This window comes from Haliaeetus albicilla, chromosome 28 (assembly GCF_947461875.1).
Source record: "Haliaeetus albicilla chromosome 28, bHalAlb1.1, whole genome shotgun sequence".
NCBI lineage: Eukaryota > Metazoa > Chordata > Aves > Accipitriformes > Accipitridae > Haliaeetus > Haliaeetus albicilla.
This window is the reverse complement of record NC_091510.1, coordinates 16,047,776-16,064,852: the sequence shown is the minus strand read 5'-3', so window position 1 is coordinate 16,064,852 and position 17,077 is coordinate 16,047,776. Positions and strand designations below refer to the sequence as shown.

The 17,077-nt window shown below is 40.6% G+C and overlaps 1 protein-coding gene across 10 annotated transcripts in view; it reads right to left on the bottom strand.

The window, feature by feature from the left end:
* The window catches only part of GRIP1 (glutamate receptor interacting protein 1), a 327,461-nt gene that overhangs the window by 50,600 nt on the left and 259,784 nt on the right, over window positions 1–17,077 (bottom strand). For all 10 annotated transcript variants that reach the window (XM_069773563.1, XM_069773570.1, XM_069773571.1 and 7 more), the window contains one exon: window positions 964–1,111. In XM_069773563.1, the coding sequence (XP_069629664.1) occupies window positions 964–1,111 (148 nt within the window). The remainder of the gene's footprint in view (window positions 1–963; window positions 1,112–17,077) is intronic.

The following is a 17,077-nucleotide window of genomic DNA, read 5'->3' as shown; positions in this document are numbered from 1 at the left end:
TTGAACTGGAGAACACCCCTGGATCAATGGCCGTCACTCTCAAAGTTTCTACTGTAGGGAAAAGCCCACAGAGGAGCTGTAGACTCACTGCTACAAGTGGGTGCTACCAAAAGCACCATTGTCAAAGAGGAGTTACAAGGTAGGGTGACTGGGGACATGCAGGAGGAATTTGCTGCTGAAACGTAATATTCAAGTAATTTTTAGATAGAGATATGTATATAGAAATATACTGTATATGTATAAACACATACACACACACACGAGCAAGCACTCCAGAAAAGATACCACAGCTCTGTTACAGAGGTTTAGACCACTGGGGAAAAATATCTATCTTTTTTTTTTTTTAAATGGTTTAAATGGTTTTATTTAAGGGTTTAAATGAAGTGGAAAAATTACAGCAAAATAACTTCGAAATACAGAAGCCAGTCTTTCAATACCTCAGTCGTATTCTAAAATATCAATAAAAAAATCCAGACATAAGGAGTTCCATTTCACTGTGCCACAAGAATGAGTGCTATATTCTAAAAGAACACTTCAAGGTTGCAAAGCCTCAAAATTTACTTCCCTTGACATCTGTTCCATATTGTGGGCTTACTTTAAGAATTCCAGTGGGTTATTTATTTTTTAAAATACTAATCTCTGCCACAGCATTGCATTTAATCGTCAGAGCAGACCTCTAAATTCCTGTGTTGCATAGTGCAAGCAGTCAGTCACATATTACATGGGGGCTGGCTTGAATACTACATGAATGAGCTAAAGTAAATGGTGTCCTGGAAGCCTTAAACTTGGCAGTATGGAACAATGATCTGACAAAGTGCTAATTTTAAGATCTGCAACCTCGAGAGCATCTGGTTCAGTCAATTTTGTCAAAAAAGAGGAGGACCTTCTTTACAACCAAACCAAGCGGAAGTAGAAAGAAAATGGATATATGGACCTGCAGTGTCAGCCCTCTGTCACACTCACCTGTCTGCAATACTCGCAGATTTGATTTTGTCTATGACAATGACCTGTTTGTTGCAGCACATCGAGGTAGTTAGTGCAACCCCAAGAGCAGCACCAGGAGTTTTGGCAACTTCAACTAGCAGCGGCCCAGACGCTGTTGCTACAGAATCTGTTAAAATTAGACAACAAAAGATCAGTATTTTACCAACGGGGTACTTATGCCATTTTCATATTTTCCCATGTAAAATCTCCATGGCTATTCTATTTCTGTAACCAGACAACATGCTACTTAAAAAAATTCTGGAATAGCATCAGTTTAGGTGTCAAGAATCAGCTCTTAACATCAAAATTGATAAAAGCAAGAGGAAGTTTGTGAATCTGGGATGTCTGGAAGCTTCTGAGTGTGTCAGAATCAGAGATGGACCAGGTTAGGGAACCGGGATGTGTTAGCAAATCACTCTGTTGAACAACTGAAGCTAAAAATTACCCGGAATTTAAAAGAGGCAGGCTGAAGAAACAGAATTAATTAAAAAAGCAGAAAATGATCTGAAAAAGATGAATGGGTTAGAGAAGGATGCTAAATTAATTTTCAGAAAAGAAAGGGAAGATCTGTGGACAACAGCTATAATAATCAAATGAAGGTGGCGAAGCAAGGGTCTACCAGAAATCCCTCACTAAAAGAAAGGAGAATTTAGAAGAAAATGGTGAAAGTGCAAGAAGCATGACAGCTAGAAATAGTGGGAGTTAAAGCTAAATGCATGTGAGGAGGTTCAGAAGATTCTTGTAATATCCTGTCAGTGGATAAAGTACTGCCTTGCAACAGGGCACAGATAGTAAATGACCAACACTGAAAAACGAAAGCAGAAAAATAGGAGGCAGCAACAGTCATGATTGACGACTGTGGTGAGGAACTATGCCCAAGAGAGACAAGTGCTAGACAGAATAAAGAAAAAAGACAGCAGGCTGCTTCCTAAATGCCAAAACAAAGCAGGCAGCGATAAGGGTGAAGTACATTCTGGAGACTGCCTGAGAACTCCTACTAACCGATACCCATCAATCAACAACTGATCTCAGTGGAGTAAGACACAGTAAGTGAAGGTGTCCTTTAAGGACATAAAAAGACTGAGAAAAAGCAAATGGTATCAGAAGCCTTTGGAGGTGCTTACAATCAGAACAAGGAAAAAATGAATAAACAAAGACTTACGCTGGAGCAAAGTTACCAAATGTCCTGCTGGCAACTGGGAGAGATTCATATTCACAGAGTACTGGAGCTTGCTGTAAGAATACTAAGAAAACTTTCAACTGTGATGTCTCCCAGAAGTCCCTGAGATTGACGCTGCAAAAGAACTGCAGCTGGGCTTCAAAGTATGGAGAAGACAGATATAAGATATTCCATTCAGTCTTAAATTTAGAAAATCAGTCCAGAAATGTAATTCTGACACGGAAGAGAAAGACACAGAAGAGAAAAACTGTATGGTGATACAAGAAATTGAATGAGAACTTGATTAACTAACACTCAGCTAAGGTGCTTTTCCTAGTTAGAGAGTAACGTAGGTAAACTGGATATAGAAATGGAGTGAAAAAAGGTGCTTGGATGGAATAACATACAATACCAGTAAAGCATCAGTTAATTACTATAGAACTCCTTTCCCCCCGCACAGCATGAAATCACTTTTATATTTCTGTTATCTTTTTTCCAGTTAGAAACCTGAGGGTTTGAAAGGGAGAGAGTATTTTTGAAAGTGCCCATTAAATCTGAGTGACTCATTTTTGTGCCCAACTGGGACTGACTTTTTAAAGGCTTAACTTCCACAGGCACTACCAACAAGCTGTTCCACAAATCTGAACCAAACTTTAAATTGTGATCCAAAAGAAGAGAGCCCACCCAGTAGCATTTCTGCCTGGAGCATCAGGCACTAAATAGCTTTAAAGCTGGATGAACTGCCCTCAGCAGCTGCCCATCCTTCTTTAGTAACAAAAGGAGGAGGTTATCACACTGAAACTCCTGTCTTCAATGCCTTGGTTAAGGGTCTAAGTAAGGCAGGATGCATGCAGTGACTTGCATACAGCCAAATAAGCAGAGCAGAATTTAAGAATTCCGACTCCCATTCCTGTGCTGAGAAACGATTATTTTCTTCTTGAATATTCCAGTGGTTTCTGGAGCTACAAACAAGCTCGCATTTACAAGCATATGGGAAGAAGACTCAAACAACGTTCGTCATCAGTACCGTGACAAAGGTTTGAACTCACATTGATCCAGAAAATGGCAAAGCTCAACTTGTTATTGGCCTATCTCAAGTTCTTTCTGTAACGATTGCCTTGAGGAACGGAGAGGAAACTAAATGCAAATATCTGTTGAGAATGAGTAAATCTTTCAAGATGCTGCTCCAGAGTTACTTGAGAAATGCAAGCTTATGCCCTACTGTTATTTCCCAGGTGCCTGTTGAAATGCACAAGGAAGGCAAACCAAGGCAGATAGGATGAATAAATAAGATAACCACATTAGAGGAACCAGAAGAGAAGAAATGGAGTGTGTCTAACTGTGGAAAATAAACACAAGGAAGAGAAATCAGAAGGCAATAATCAAGCACACATTCCCTGACAGAGAAGGATTAGTTTATCATGTTGAAGTAAAGCATGGGTATGAAAAATGAATCATACAGGTATAAATTATTCATGTGTGAAGATGTTTCAGTCATTAAGATATTTACACTGTGACTGAAGCACTTACACACTATGTTGATTTATTGGCTATGTAATTACATAAGATATACTGATGAACGTTTGCGTGAAAAACGCTCCAGATTTTTGATTTTGTTAATCATTTTTCTCACTTTTGAGCACTGCATCTCAATCAGTACCAGAGGCTTGATTAAAACCTCCCAGAGGAAGCAGCATTGCTTTCCGCATGCTAATACGTTTCTTCAGCTAGATAGCAGCATACCTTTTTTATTTGACAGCTTAAATCACTGGCAACAAGGTTTTTATTCTGAATATACTTTTATGATGTGTAAATATACTACATGATATATAAAAAGTTTTGGATAAAATAAGCAGTGTCACCACCCTCCCTCACCTCGAGAGGTAATCACAAATGATTTTTAAATTTGAAAAAATCTATTTTTTTATCCTGATTTCTAAAGGAAATAAAGCCTAAGTGATCACATTACATGCATTCATGTACACACTTGTAAACGTATGTACCTGTTAATCGTTGCCTATCCTCATGGCTTGTCAAATCCAGTTCAACAACTGATGGGTGGTAGAGGACAGAAAACCTCTTCAGGATTCCCACAGTAGGGCAAGCAAAAAAGTGAGCTGCTTGTGTTAGGCAGCAGAGAATCTACATGTGAAACAGTACTTATAAATGCCCTAAAATGGGAAAAGCTTCAGTCATAGCTTGCAATCAATATTGACACTAAATCCATAGGAAACCAAACTTTCTTAGCCTATGATGCTTTTTTTCTCCTTTTTTTTTTCTTCCCAAAGCCTTCTTGTACTTCAAGCTGGGAAGTGCTGCTATACTGTGAGCACGTTCCTGTAGGAACATCGAGCTCTGTTGCTACTATCCGTGCTCTGCAGCTTCTCACTTCTCTAACTGGAAGGTTTTGGGTGCTTTCTTTTTTTTTTTTTTTTTTTTTCAGAAGTCATGGCAACACAAGGCACAAATAATTTTTTGAGCAGCTTGGAAAAGACAGACAAGGAAGAAGGATGTCAAAACAGATTTTGACCTTAAAAAGCCAGCTGAACCAGTTGAAAGAGACAGCTCCACAGGACTGCTATTGATCTTGCCTGGATGCTGCTGTATCTTCTAGCAATAATGTAAGTGACAAACAAGTGGATACCTTACTGTCTCACACTAATTTTTCTCTCACTGAGCTTTTTCCCCATTAGATGTCCACAGGCTAACAATTTTTTCACCTTAAAATAGTATGTAACAGGTTCGTGTAGCCTTCTCTGTTGTTGTGATTCTCTGACAGTAAAAAAATAAATAATACAGCAAGTGTGTGCTGGTTCAGATCAGTAAGCAAATGCATAGTTCCTCAAAATTGCAGGTCTCCCAAAGCAAAGTTTTAATGCTTTTGTAGCGATGCATTCACAGATCTAAATATGTCTTACTCCTGTCAAACTAGAAGCCAGTATTTCACAGAAATATTTTTTCTTGGCCAAACAAATGTGCTTTTCTGCTCCTCACATCTTTCTTTGTTCCCTTCATACAAAATCTTTGCAGTCTAGAGATAGCAAGTAGATCAATACCTCTCTCAGGTAGGAGCTTTCTTTTATCCATTTGGTTCTTGTTCTCTTTTTCTGTAATCCTAATTTTTATACCCAGTACCTGTGTGCCTCATGCTCAGACTTAGTCAAGAAAGCATATTGTTAATTAGAACAAAGGGACACCCAGATTATATTTTCAGAGCAGCAAACCTCATTCAGCTCAGGTCATATGATACCTGGACATCTTTCTATAATCCTCCGAAAAGGAAAAACATCTTCTATACCTAAACTGCAGTTTCCAGTACCAACATCCAAAAACTGGACCATAGCTGGGTGGATCACAGAGATGTATTTTAGTGAAGTTAAGGAAGATTGTTGGGGAAATGGAAAAAATCTGAAATCTCTGACAAAACATTGGAAAATTTACAGCAAATCAGCTTGGAGAAATCAATTTGAATCTCCCCACGACTCCCAAATGCCCTACACTTTACACTTGCTTTCCTCTGCTCTCTCCATGCTCTTTTTTTAATTCACAAAGATCAGTGATTCTTTTCCAGCACACATTCAGCAATCATACATGCCACAGCTCTGATGTATATGGGATAGTCATTGATTGCTCCCCAAGGAATCTGTTGAGTAAACTCTCATGTAAGGACCCTCACAAGTCCTTATACGCAGAAACGCACGGCCATTTCCTTGAACTTGCTTTCTTTAACAAAATTACAACAGAATGTAGGGGAGGTCTGTGTTTTTATGTATGTGACCCAGCACGAGTTACAGAAAGGGTCCAGTGCAAAACACACTATTGCAGCCACTTCTTACTCTAGAAAGGTTGAAGACAACTGACACACCACTTTCAGCACTCAGTGCACAAGTGGAAGGTACTCTGAAACTGCAGTGGTGAGCCTAGTGTGTAAGGCACAGAACGGTATGACAGCAGTCCCAGCTCCTGCTGCTAGATCTGGGCCTTTATTTGCCATACCTCAGTTGCAACAGGGTATTTTACAAAATAACCGATGGTGGGGAAATCGCAGCAGGCATAGTTGTGTCAGTCCATTCAGAATCAGCATGTTAGGGATTAGCGCCCCTATTTTCTGCAGGAAGTAGTAGAAGTTGAAAAATTAAAACAATTTTTTTTTTTTTCAGAAATGGCTCAAAATTTCAGGTGTCAGACATAACATAGGTTTATCACCAGGAGAGCTTTGAGTATTTGCCATTCCTTTAGAAAGCTAGATTGCTGAAATGCAAAAATCAGAGCCGACACATTTCTTACAGGGCACTTAAAATCCATGGCCAGTTGTACAAATCTGAGCCCAGGTAACCAACCCAAAGAACAGGCAGAAGTTCTAACAGACTGGATGAATTTTGTTTCTAAGACCTGGGGCATTAGCAGTGACACTCTCCACACAGACTATTTTGCAAGGGCCTTTACAGCCCTTCTCAGCTGACAGTGGAGCAACATAAAAGCACTCAGGGATTCTGTGTGCATTCACATCTGCTTTTCTTCATTAATCAACACACTATTCATTACTGTCAAACAGTATCTTAAACTGCACTTAATTGATCTTGTCATCCTCCATGTGGTTTGCTTATTGTATTCTTAAGGACTATTTTTTTTAAATGAACACCAAACCAGAAAGAGCATTCTTTGTGTCCATTAAAACGCTCTCTCTATAAGACTGTTACACTTAAAGTTGTCCCAACTCTTCACAGTCCAGTGGCAAGATCGCATCCCTATCTGTGACAGTGAGGCTCCATCCTCTATCGTACCGTGGCCCCACTATTTCCCTTCTCGTGTTTTCCTGGGACTGCCCGAGCAATATGTGGTCGGCCTCCTCCAATTGCCTGCCTTTTCCATGGTCTCCAGCAAAACAAGAGCCAAAACCAGAACTGGCTAGTTACTCCCCTGTGCAAGAGAAAGATTTGCTGGGAGTGGGGAAGCTTTTCCCCACTTTTCTCCTTCCTCTGTGCTTCTCTCCACTAACACCTTTCTTCTTACTTCCCCAGGTTTCTAGTTCACCAGGTCACAGGTGCAGAGAGATGAAAAAAAACCACTTTTGGCACTGTTTTTCAGCCACATCCTAAAATATCCTTAGGCTATTTTGCTAACATTTTTAATTTCCTTTGAAGGGGCATTTTCATTCATTCATATTTAACACCAACTAGATGATTAGCTAAGTCTCCCTTACACACACAGAGCTGACTGACAGTTATTTAAATACTAAATTTGTTGGGGTAGGAGGCTGCTTATTTATGTAATACCCTTTTCTTGTGTCCAAAGATAATGTGATCTCAACAAATCCCCAATCTCCATTTTGCAAAGAAGAGAATATTAATTACATATTTTTTAAGATGATCTAATTAAGAAACTGAGATTAGGATCACGGGTCAATGGTTTCAAGAGGGAAAGCAGCAGCAAGGAAGAGAGGCAGGAATAAGACTTCTGCAGTGTCTGAAGAGCACAGGAACAACATTCAAGATGCCCTACAGCTGGGTAGCACCATTATCACTCATTCAGAGCAATATTATTTGATTCCTCATACTTTTGTGACTCTAAAGGTCATAAGTGAACCACACACAGGGCACTGATGCACAGTACCAGCCTTGATATTCTGTTCTTCTAATATTGCATAATGTTTGCACCCTGGCTTTGTTCATGCTTTATTTAGCAGAGTAACCTTTTTTTCATCTCAGATCTTATGGGAAAACTAAAATCAATGCCAGCTAGCAAGCTCTGATAATGATTTCTGAAAAGCTAAAAGTCATTGACAGTGTTTCTAATTCTCCTGAGAGCTAGAATACAAAAAATATTAAGAAGCTTAATGACACATGAGACTTTACCCCAAAATATATTTTGGAATGGAGTAAGCTGGCATTATATATTGCAAGCAATATTTGGGGAGAGAGGGTGGTAGTTTCTTTAATAATAGAACAACTACTTAAAAATTAAATATTGTTCTTTTTCAAAGGGTCAGTGGCAGTCTCCAAGGCCCAACTTACCATAAAACACGTCTGCTCCTAGTGTTCCCTTGATTACGGAGTATCTGTGTGTTTCAGGCAGGCTGTAGAGTGAGCAACAGTTGTTCTAATTTTACCTGCTCAGCTAGAATTAGAGAGGCAAAAACAGTACTAAAAAAATACAAAATAGTGTCTTTTTCCTTATCGCCAGTAACAGCACAGCACTGGAGCTGCTGAGCTACTAAATGAAAGAAAGCTCAATGAGTCCACAGAAAAACAAGAAATTGCTGCTTAGGAAAAAAGCCACCAATGGCATTTCACACCCTCTCACCTTTAGAATAATCAGATTTCAAAAATGAAAAATAGCAATAATTTCAAGAGGATGCCAGCAGAATGAGTGATAGTGAAATCAGAGGGACCTCTCAACCTCAGAATGGAAAATGGAGACATTATTCTCTAAACGAATGTGCCGTCTATCTCCTCCCCTATACACAAGCAATTTCATATTCTTGTCAACTGACTGGCACAGTCTTTCCATTTTTTTCTTCCTGCCTAATTCCTGCAATTCATTTATATGCCTCTAATTCAACCAAGTTCTTCAAATCAAAAGCTTAGGAGCTGCCTTTGCCCAATTTCATACCTTGCAACCTTAGCCCCATCATCCTTCTCAGCTAAGAAATGCCTACTAACCAGCAGAAGAACCATCCCTGCCTTCAAAGTGCTCACACCACTGTGGGTGGGGATGTACTCAAAATCCGCTTGGGACTCTCTCTCATTTTTGGACCACAAAAGGCTGCCTAAACTCCTTTTGTTTAAAAGACTTTCCCCAATTCTTGGGACACTCCTTCCTCCCACTAACTCTGGTTCATGCTCAGACATCTTTCCCTTTTACTAGATCCCTTCTCTGCTCAAAAGCTGTATTAAATCCCAATCTCTTAATTTATCTATATCTTTCGTGTGCCCTGTTAATCTAAACCCCAGTTTATCTATTGCTCAATTTACAACAGGGGCAGGGTATGGTGGATGGAGCCTGTACAGAAGGTCCTGGATCTGCCTCTTTGAAGCTAGTCTGAGTGCATTTTAAATAAACACCCAGGCTCTGCAATTTCTTTCCTTTGCTACCTTGAAAATGAATACTACATAGAAAATTCAGGTGGCACTTAAAGAACTACCAAAACCTCAAATCTCCACCCTTGATGGCAGCACATGGTTTTAGAACTTAGGAGTCTATAAATAAAATACACCTTTATGGTCAGTTTGGCAGCCTAGGCCTCAAACACCACCTTTCTATTGAAGGATGGCTCCTGAAAACCACCCTGAAACACTATATAGCATTAGACTGATTGTGAAATGTTTGCAGAAGGCAGCACCGATGGAATTCTGCCTACATTTTGTTCCAGGAATGGAACTCACAAATAATTACTTTTTAAAACCATCTCCCAAAATAACAAAGACCCCCAAAATGGTGCAAATAATATGCGAAGTCCTCTGCTGAGACCCCGCAATACAAAACACTATTTTCTGTACTGCACAAAGCATAGATAAAAATCACAGAACCATCGAATCACAGAATGGTTTGGGTTGGAAAGGACCTTAAAGATCATCTAGATCCAACCCCCCTGCCATGGGCAGGGACACCTTCCACTAGACCAGGTTGGTCAAAGCTCCATCCAACCTGGCCTTGAGCACTTCCAGGGATGGGGCAGCCACAACTTCTCTGGACAACCTGATAGATACATACATATGTACTGAAGAACTTCTCATACTTAATTTTTTCTTGCAAGTAGGACAGGAAAGAAAATACACAAGAACTTTGATTTCTTCAAAACACTCAGGCTCTTGCACAATTCTGTACCTGACTAATCACAACAAATAGAACAAACAAGGACAACACAATCTGCATCCCTGCTGGCAAACTAAGACACAGCTGGTGTGTCAAATTTTACATCTGCCAGCCTCGAAAGTAAGCCTGTAAGTACACACTACTATGGATAATATTAAGTGCTGGAGTACCCATTATGTCTATTTGCCATAATAACCCTAAGTTTCCATCTAACGGGAACAGTAATAATTAGAGTGGGACTGGATTCTCTTCAAAAGCCTGCAGAGCATAAAGCCCCTTGCTGCCAGCACTTGTCAGATGGGAACAAACACTGTGAACACCCAAACTTTGTGTCGAGCTGACAGCTCCCATCTGCCCAGGGCTCTACCAGGATAACGACGTCTCGGATAATCCCAAAAGCTTCAGAGCAAAGGCGTGCCCTGGACCTCTTGGTAAGATAGCTGACATGCACACGAAAGACATGTCAACGCTGTGGTAGAGAGACACCTGAGCTGTCCGTGTCTCCCCGCCACGCGGTGGGAGCTGAAGCCCTGGGAACAGCAGAGCCACACGAGCGAGGTGCCGCGCTGGGGACAGCCACTTCTGCTTCTCCCCAGGGTGGCTGACCCAAGGGCAGCCCCGCTCCCACGTGGCTGGGCTGCTTGCCGTACTCGAGGTGCACGACTAGACCTTGCTCGAGGGTCCTCTGTACGGAGCCACACCGTCTCATACATTCGCGATTACTTGTTATTTGCACGCGTTAGTGACCTCTGCGCACAAGCTAAGTGCAGTCTCTGCCTTGGAAAGCTGACTTTGGGCGTGCTTCAGCTAACACTGAAATCAACAGACTTGGTTTGGTTGAACAGGTAGGCGGTTTCAGGCTAGTCAGAAAAACTCCTCTGCAAAGCCTATTAGGCGAGTATAAAGCAGAAGAAAAGAAAAACTAAACTCTACACAGTTGCCCATAACAGAATTCTGAATGCCTAACAGAATTTCTGATGCTACAGGTTAGTACTATCAGTACCACTTTTTACTGCAAAACCTTTGGTCTCTTTTCAATAATCTGTGCTCTAGCACAGCTGTCTTATAAATAATTAGTGCATTGGCACAGCCATAATATAAAATGCTACCATGCAGAAGGTCGAGGCTGAGATCTGACCTTGATATTTATGCACCAAGGAGCAGAGTGAGAGTTTTGCAGCTCTTGGGGGTTGCACAGGATATTTTGCCATTCAATGCCAACCACTCATGAAATGAAACTTTGGTAGAATGAGTCAGGTAACAAGTTTATTAACTGCCCTCTCTTTCCGCTTTGGTACTGCCTGAGTAGTAGTTCAGCAAAAATATTTCAAAGAAATACAGCAAGTAATTGAGGTAAATTGCCCTCAAATCTAACACAGAAGCCATGGTTCTGGACATAAGCTCTTTGATGCCACACTGCAAAAACAATCCAGGATTGCTTACCTGTTGCCTATGTATTTCCAGCTTTTCCCTTCCCAGTGCTTGTTCCAAGCAATACAGAAACAGTACTGCTGGGAGTAAAAGAAAGTTTCTATATCCCCTGTTCTCTGCAGTGTACATTTCCAGCAAAAACGATTCCCCACATTTCTTCTCCCCAGATCCCAGCCAAGCAGTAACCTCTAGAAACCCAAGCACCCCATAACTTGACAGAGCCCCAGCAATGAGAAGCGCACTCTTTCCATCTGCTGCCTCAGTAGGCAGCCTGCCAGCTTGCTGCCAGGGCCGCCCTTGGCAAAGTTCCTATGCGGCTCCTCCTTCGGCGCAGGACAAGCCATTTTTCCCTCCTGCCAGAGCAGCTCCTGCTGCCAGGCTCGGAGGGACTCCAGGTCCTCTCATGCCCCTGTCTGAGGACTTTTTTCTTTTTGTAGTTGTTCCAGTGCTTATAAGGTACACAGATTTGTATTTCAGTAATTCTGAATTTGTGTAAAGGAGAAACTCTGAAAAACCTTTTCCAGGTGTGTTTCTTTGTCTTTTTTTTTTTCTTTTCGTTTCTGGACCAGTGAAAATCCATCCAAATTTACCTAAGCTATATAGACCTTGAAAAATTAGAGGTCACAGTACTCAAAAGGCTATTCCATTCAACACTGCTGAGCTGACCATAACAGAAAGACTGGGCTTATGCAAATTGTAAAAACCCAAATGAGGAGCTGATTAAAATCAGCAGAACATCAATATAAATCATTATACAAATACATGCACATAAAAAAACCTCAGAAGTGTCTGTTTACAAACAGAATGACATTAAAAGGAAAATATTACGGTCACCATGTGGGCACAAAGCACTTCAAACTTAATGAACCCCAGAATGAAAATTGCCTGGATGAACTTATTTTTACCTCCCTTCTTTAATTAAATAATCACATATTCCTCCTTCTTCAAGAGCCTCATGCGGAAAGTAGACAGTGAGTATTTAATGAGTAGCAACACTTTTACCTTTTTTTTTCCACGTTCATGCCTTAATTACTAAACAGTGTTCTCAACCTTCTCCGAGCATATGTGGTGGAGGGAGAGCTATTGTATGGTGCAGCCTCTGAACATTCATTACAACACATATTTATTAATGATTTTATCTTATAACCACCCTTTAGAGCAAAAGCATGGCATTTTCCCCACTGTATAGATAAACAAATGAGCATCAAAGAAATGAAGGTCAAAAGCATCCGTTACTCCGGAGAGGACTATTTGAGACACCTACGCTGGGATTCACTGCACCAAAATGCAGGCATCTGTAGAACAGACCCTACACCTCAGCTGGCGGCCTAAACTCCCTCTACAACCATCAGAGAAAACTGGCATTTAAGAAATGTGTTTCACCTGCCCTAATTTAGGCATCTACAACAAGATGAAATGATCTACTCTTTAGAACATTTCTCTTACTTGACTGCTTTTCAGATCACTTAGTACTACGCAGCAGGTGACTGATGAAGGAAAAACGTATGCAATCATTCTGATTAAAATCTATACCATAACACATATACTCCAAGTCATCTGAGTGAGGCTGCATGGACATCTAATTCTTGCATTTTCCACCCCCGGAGAGTTGAACTGAAATGAACTTTGCATAGACAAGAAAAATCTTTCCCCAATATACACAAAATCTTTTGGAAAAGTCATCACAAAATGCTGCTTCTCCTGAGCACACTGAGCTGTATCCTTTCAAAGACTTCCAAATGTGGCTAAGTCTGGGTGGATTTTCACTGGGATAAGCAGAAGAGACTTTTCCAAAAAGGGCTTTCTCTCCCTCAACCAGTACCTCCTGAATTGCACGTCCATGTTCCAGTGCTTCAAAAAGACAAATTTTCACAATGAAAAGTTCTCCAACTTCATCATCATAAGCAAAACAACTTTCTCTAAACTCATTCCTGGAAACGGGAGAACAATTTTGCCGAAACATGCTTTAAAAAAGAAAAAAAGGCAAAAAGCAGACTTAGGCAGTTACCTGGGGGAAGGTGGAAGAGGGCCATAAGGAAAACCTTAGTGTAAACTGTTGAAGTTTTCACTGTTCATAAAATCATGGGTTTAACTGTGAGGCAGTTTATAAAACTCTCAAAAAAGCCATTCCTCCTACAAGGGGGATCACAAAGAAGCACAGAAAGGACACATCCTTCCTTCTTTGCTCTTCCTTTGCAGCTGTTTACTAGTTTAAACATAGCAGCTGATTCTCCCACATTCTGTACCCAACTGAAGAATGGCAGAATGCACTGAGACAGACCAGGAGCACCAACACCTTGCCATGTTTTATAACGTCAAATGCTAACATTTGAAATCTGATCTGTTATGTGAAAGCCAAACACTAAATAAAATTAAATGTATGGTGGCTGTTCATCTACGAGTTTCTCTAGCATGCTTGAGGATGGAGACATTCACTGTGGTCTAGATCCAGACTGGGATGACCTATAAAACTTACCACAAACCTGGTAATTTCATGCACGTACACCCTGTTTCCCATGCAAATGCTGAAGTACCAGAAGAGAAATATTTTAGCAAAGGGGTGAAAAGAAAATGGGCCTGGCATGTTCTCTTTTCATTACTAGACAGGAGAGGACTGAGTGGTAACTGGGTGCAATTAAACAGTGCAAACAGCACTATTTTTAAATAATCTGCATCAGAGTTAGATCCTTGTAATACAGGTCTTTTCTACACTTCAGACTTGAGTTCGCTGTAGAATGCCTAAAGGAGATGCTCTTATGCTGGCAACGAAATAAAACATTGAGTTAGTGGTGCAAACGGTGCTTAAACTAGAAGATTTTTATGTTGGCAGAAGACATTTTTGTTGGTATAAACTGGGTGTCCATTTGGTGAGAACTGAGGAGGGGGGCAAAGAAGCACAGCTCTGCTGTTTATTTCCCTATGGAAAGCTCTTAAAAGCTCTTAAAATGTAGGACAAGAGCTAGATTTTTCTCCTTTGGGTCCTATTTTAAATCCCAGCTGAAATCAATGAGAGTCTTCCTACTGAGTCAAACGGGCTTGGACCAGGCCTTGGCTAACTTCATGAAAGGCACCTGAGAGCTGACCTAAGGACAGATAGTTCTTGTTCTCATCCTGAACACTTCAGGTGAGAGCACACTGCGGCAGTGCCGTGGCTAGGGATTACATGCAGCTTCACGTGCACGCAAAAACTACTAAATTCTGTGGAGAGAATCACCTAGCAGATCATACTCAACAATCAAGAGAAAACTATACATTTAGCTAAAAATGCAATTCCAGGGTATTTAATACCTAGATAAAGCATTTATTTTAAAATTAGAAAGTTAAATGTAAATAACAGCTAGTTATAAGTTTGCCTGAGCCAAAAATGGCAGGAAGAATTGCAGGGAGAATTTGTTTTAGATTTTCTTCGCAGCTATGGGCGATGTTGTGCCAAAATCATATTAATGACAGAGGGCAAACCACAGGCTCAGTGTGTCTCCAGTCCAGGTGGTTTTTTTTCCTTGTCTTTTTAAAATTTTTAATTTAAGCTTCTTGAAGCCTTTAGATTTCAATTAAGAACTCAGGCATGATGACCTGAATCAACAATATCTTTTGTATATACAATAAAGGATAAAGAACAGCCCAACTAGGAGTTTTTAAAGAAAGTGTTGAGGGACTTCCTAAGTAACATAAAACAAGTCCCAAAGCTCTGCCTCAAGGGGTACATATTAGCATCTTTTCATGTATGTAACCTTTGGATTATCTGCCAGAAAAAAGTGAAAGTAACCCTGTAATTCAGAGGCAATATGGGTTATAGATGCTTGTGTGTAATACAATAGGAAACCTTACCCTGGAAAGCCCTTTCTTTCTCATTAGCATCCCCATCTCTGCTCCTCCATTGTCTCTCTTCTCCCCAGAGCCTCACTGCCTCTGATGCCCTACAGCCAATTTCATCTATTGGCAAAGCCCTACTCTGCTTCCAATTTCATGCAGGTAACCTGAGGGTCTGGGTCACTGCATGACTTGACTCACTTCCAAGAAAGAGTGCATTTATACCGGTGTGGGTTCTGCATGTAAAAATGGAATTTTATCAGCCAGGGAAGAAATGTCTGGAGGCACAGAAGAGGAAGGAAAAAACGTCAGCTTGCCACAGCTTTACCTGTAACCTTGGGAAACCATCATATCCTTCATTACTCATCTCTTCAGGAGGGCTCGGCACTCTTTTTTTGGCTGCAGTGAGCCATGACTTTTCTGCTCGTGTCAGAATTGCAATTAAAGATGAAACCGGTGAATGGTCTAGATAAGTACTCTTCGTAAAATCACTACCACCCTCTTCTCCTCCAAGAAGAAAACCTGTAGTAAGGTGCTTGCCTTTAGTTTATTTCGAATGCACGTTCAATTATTACAGAAACATCATTTTGTTAGGGTCCTTCAGCACCTACATTGAAATAGCGACACAACCAATCAATAATAGCTGTCCAACTATACTGGCCAATTTCCTTACCAATGAAAATCATGAGACTCACAGAAGGTCAAACACCAATAACGCGAGTCACCAATGAATTGATTAAAAAAAGAAAAATCCAATGATTTTTTGGCTGAACAGAGGCTAACACACAGAGCAATTTTTATCAGTACTGTTTTCCCAAACCAGTCTGGTAAATATTGAGTTCGTAGGCTATGAAATGATCTCTTTAAATGAACAAAGCATGGTAACCACGCATTTAGGAAAAAGATGCAAAGACAGGTTATTATGGGTATTTAAAATTACTGTAGGGCAATGTGGTTTGAACACAGAGAACATAACATTCCACTCATTGTACAGCTATGCAACACCATCAGAAGTGTAATTCTGTGCTACAAGATCATGTTGTAAGATGTGGCACTGGTGCAATTAACTTTGAGTAACTATGTTGATTTCAAGATAAACTCATTCAGCTTAGATGTTGATTTTTTTTTTTTTCCCCTACCTACACTTCCAGCTCACAGGCCTCGGTACTGCCTTCTCTGAGCAGTACACATCTGCCACGTGCTGAATACTACATGGTGCAATCTCACAGGACCTGCTTCAGATCTCATTCACACTGGTTTTGCACTAGAACACCATTAATTGAGACAGCTCATATTTAGGCAGAATACCTACAAATATTCATACTTTAAAATCCATCCTTTTTCAGCACAAATGTTCTGTAAAATGATGAATGAACCATGAACTTCAGTGTAAAGGGATCAAAATCTGCCCTACTGCACCCCAATTTAACCTGTTAGTTTCTGGCCAGTACAGGTGTTCCAGGAACTGATCTGAGGGTTTCTCAGGCTTTCTCCCCTTGGCTTAACCCGTCGGGCACAGTCTGGGTGTGTGATACCGATGAAAAAAAAGTCAAGAGGATGGAGTAGTTTGGTTCTGGATTTTTTAAACACCTCCCTCAGGGAAAGTCTTGGGAGACATTTAGTGTTTTCCTCTCCCTGGAATGGAGGCAGGAATGGAGCCTTTGCTGCTGTTATTTCCTTAGAGATGGGCCCTTTTAGGAACAGCTTCTGGGGTTACAGCCCAAGTTCTCTCTAATATAAAGAAAATAAAATCTGTCCCTTATTCCTTATTCTCTCAGATGACTGCAATGCCACTAAACCAAGTCCAAGGATGAATTTTTTTAATTGGTTTCTTTCTGATTACAGAGTTTCTCTTGCATTGAATTGCATGGCACATGC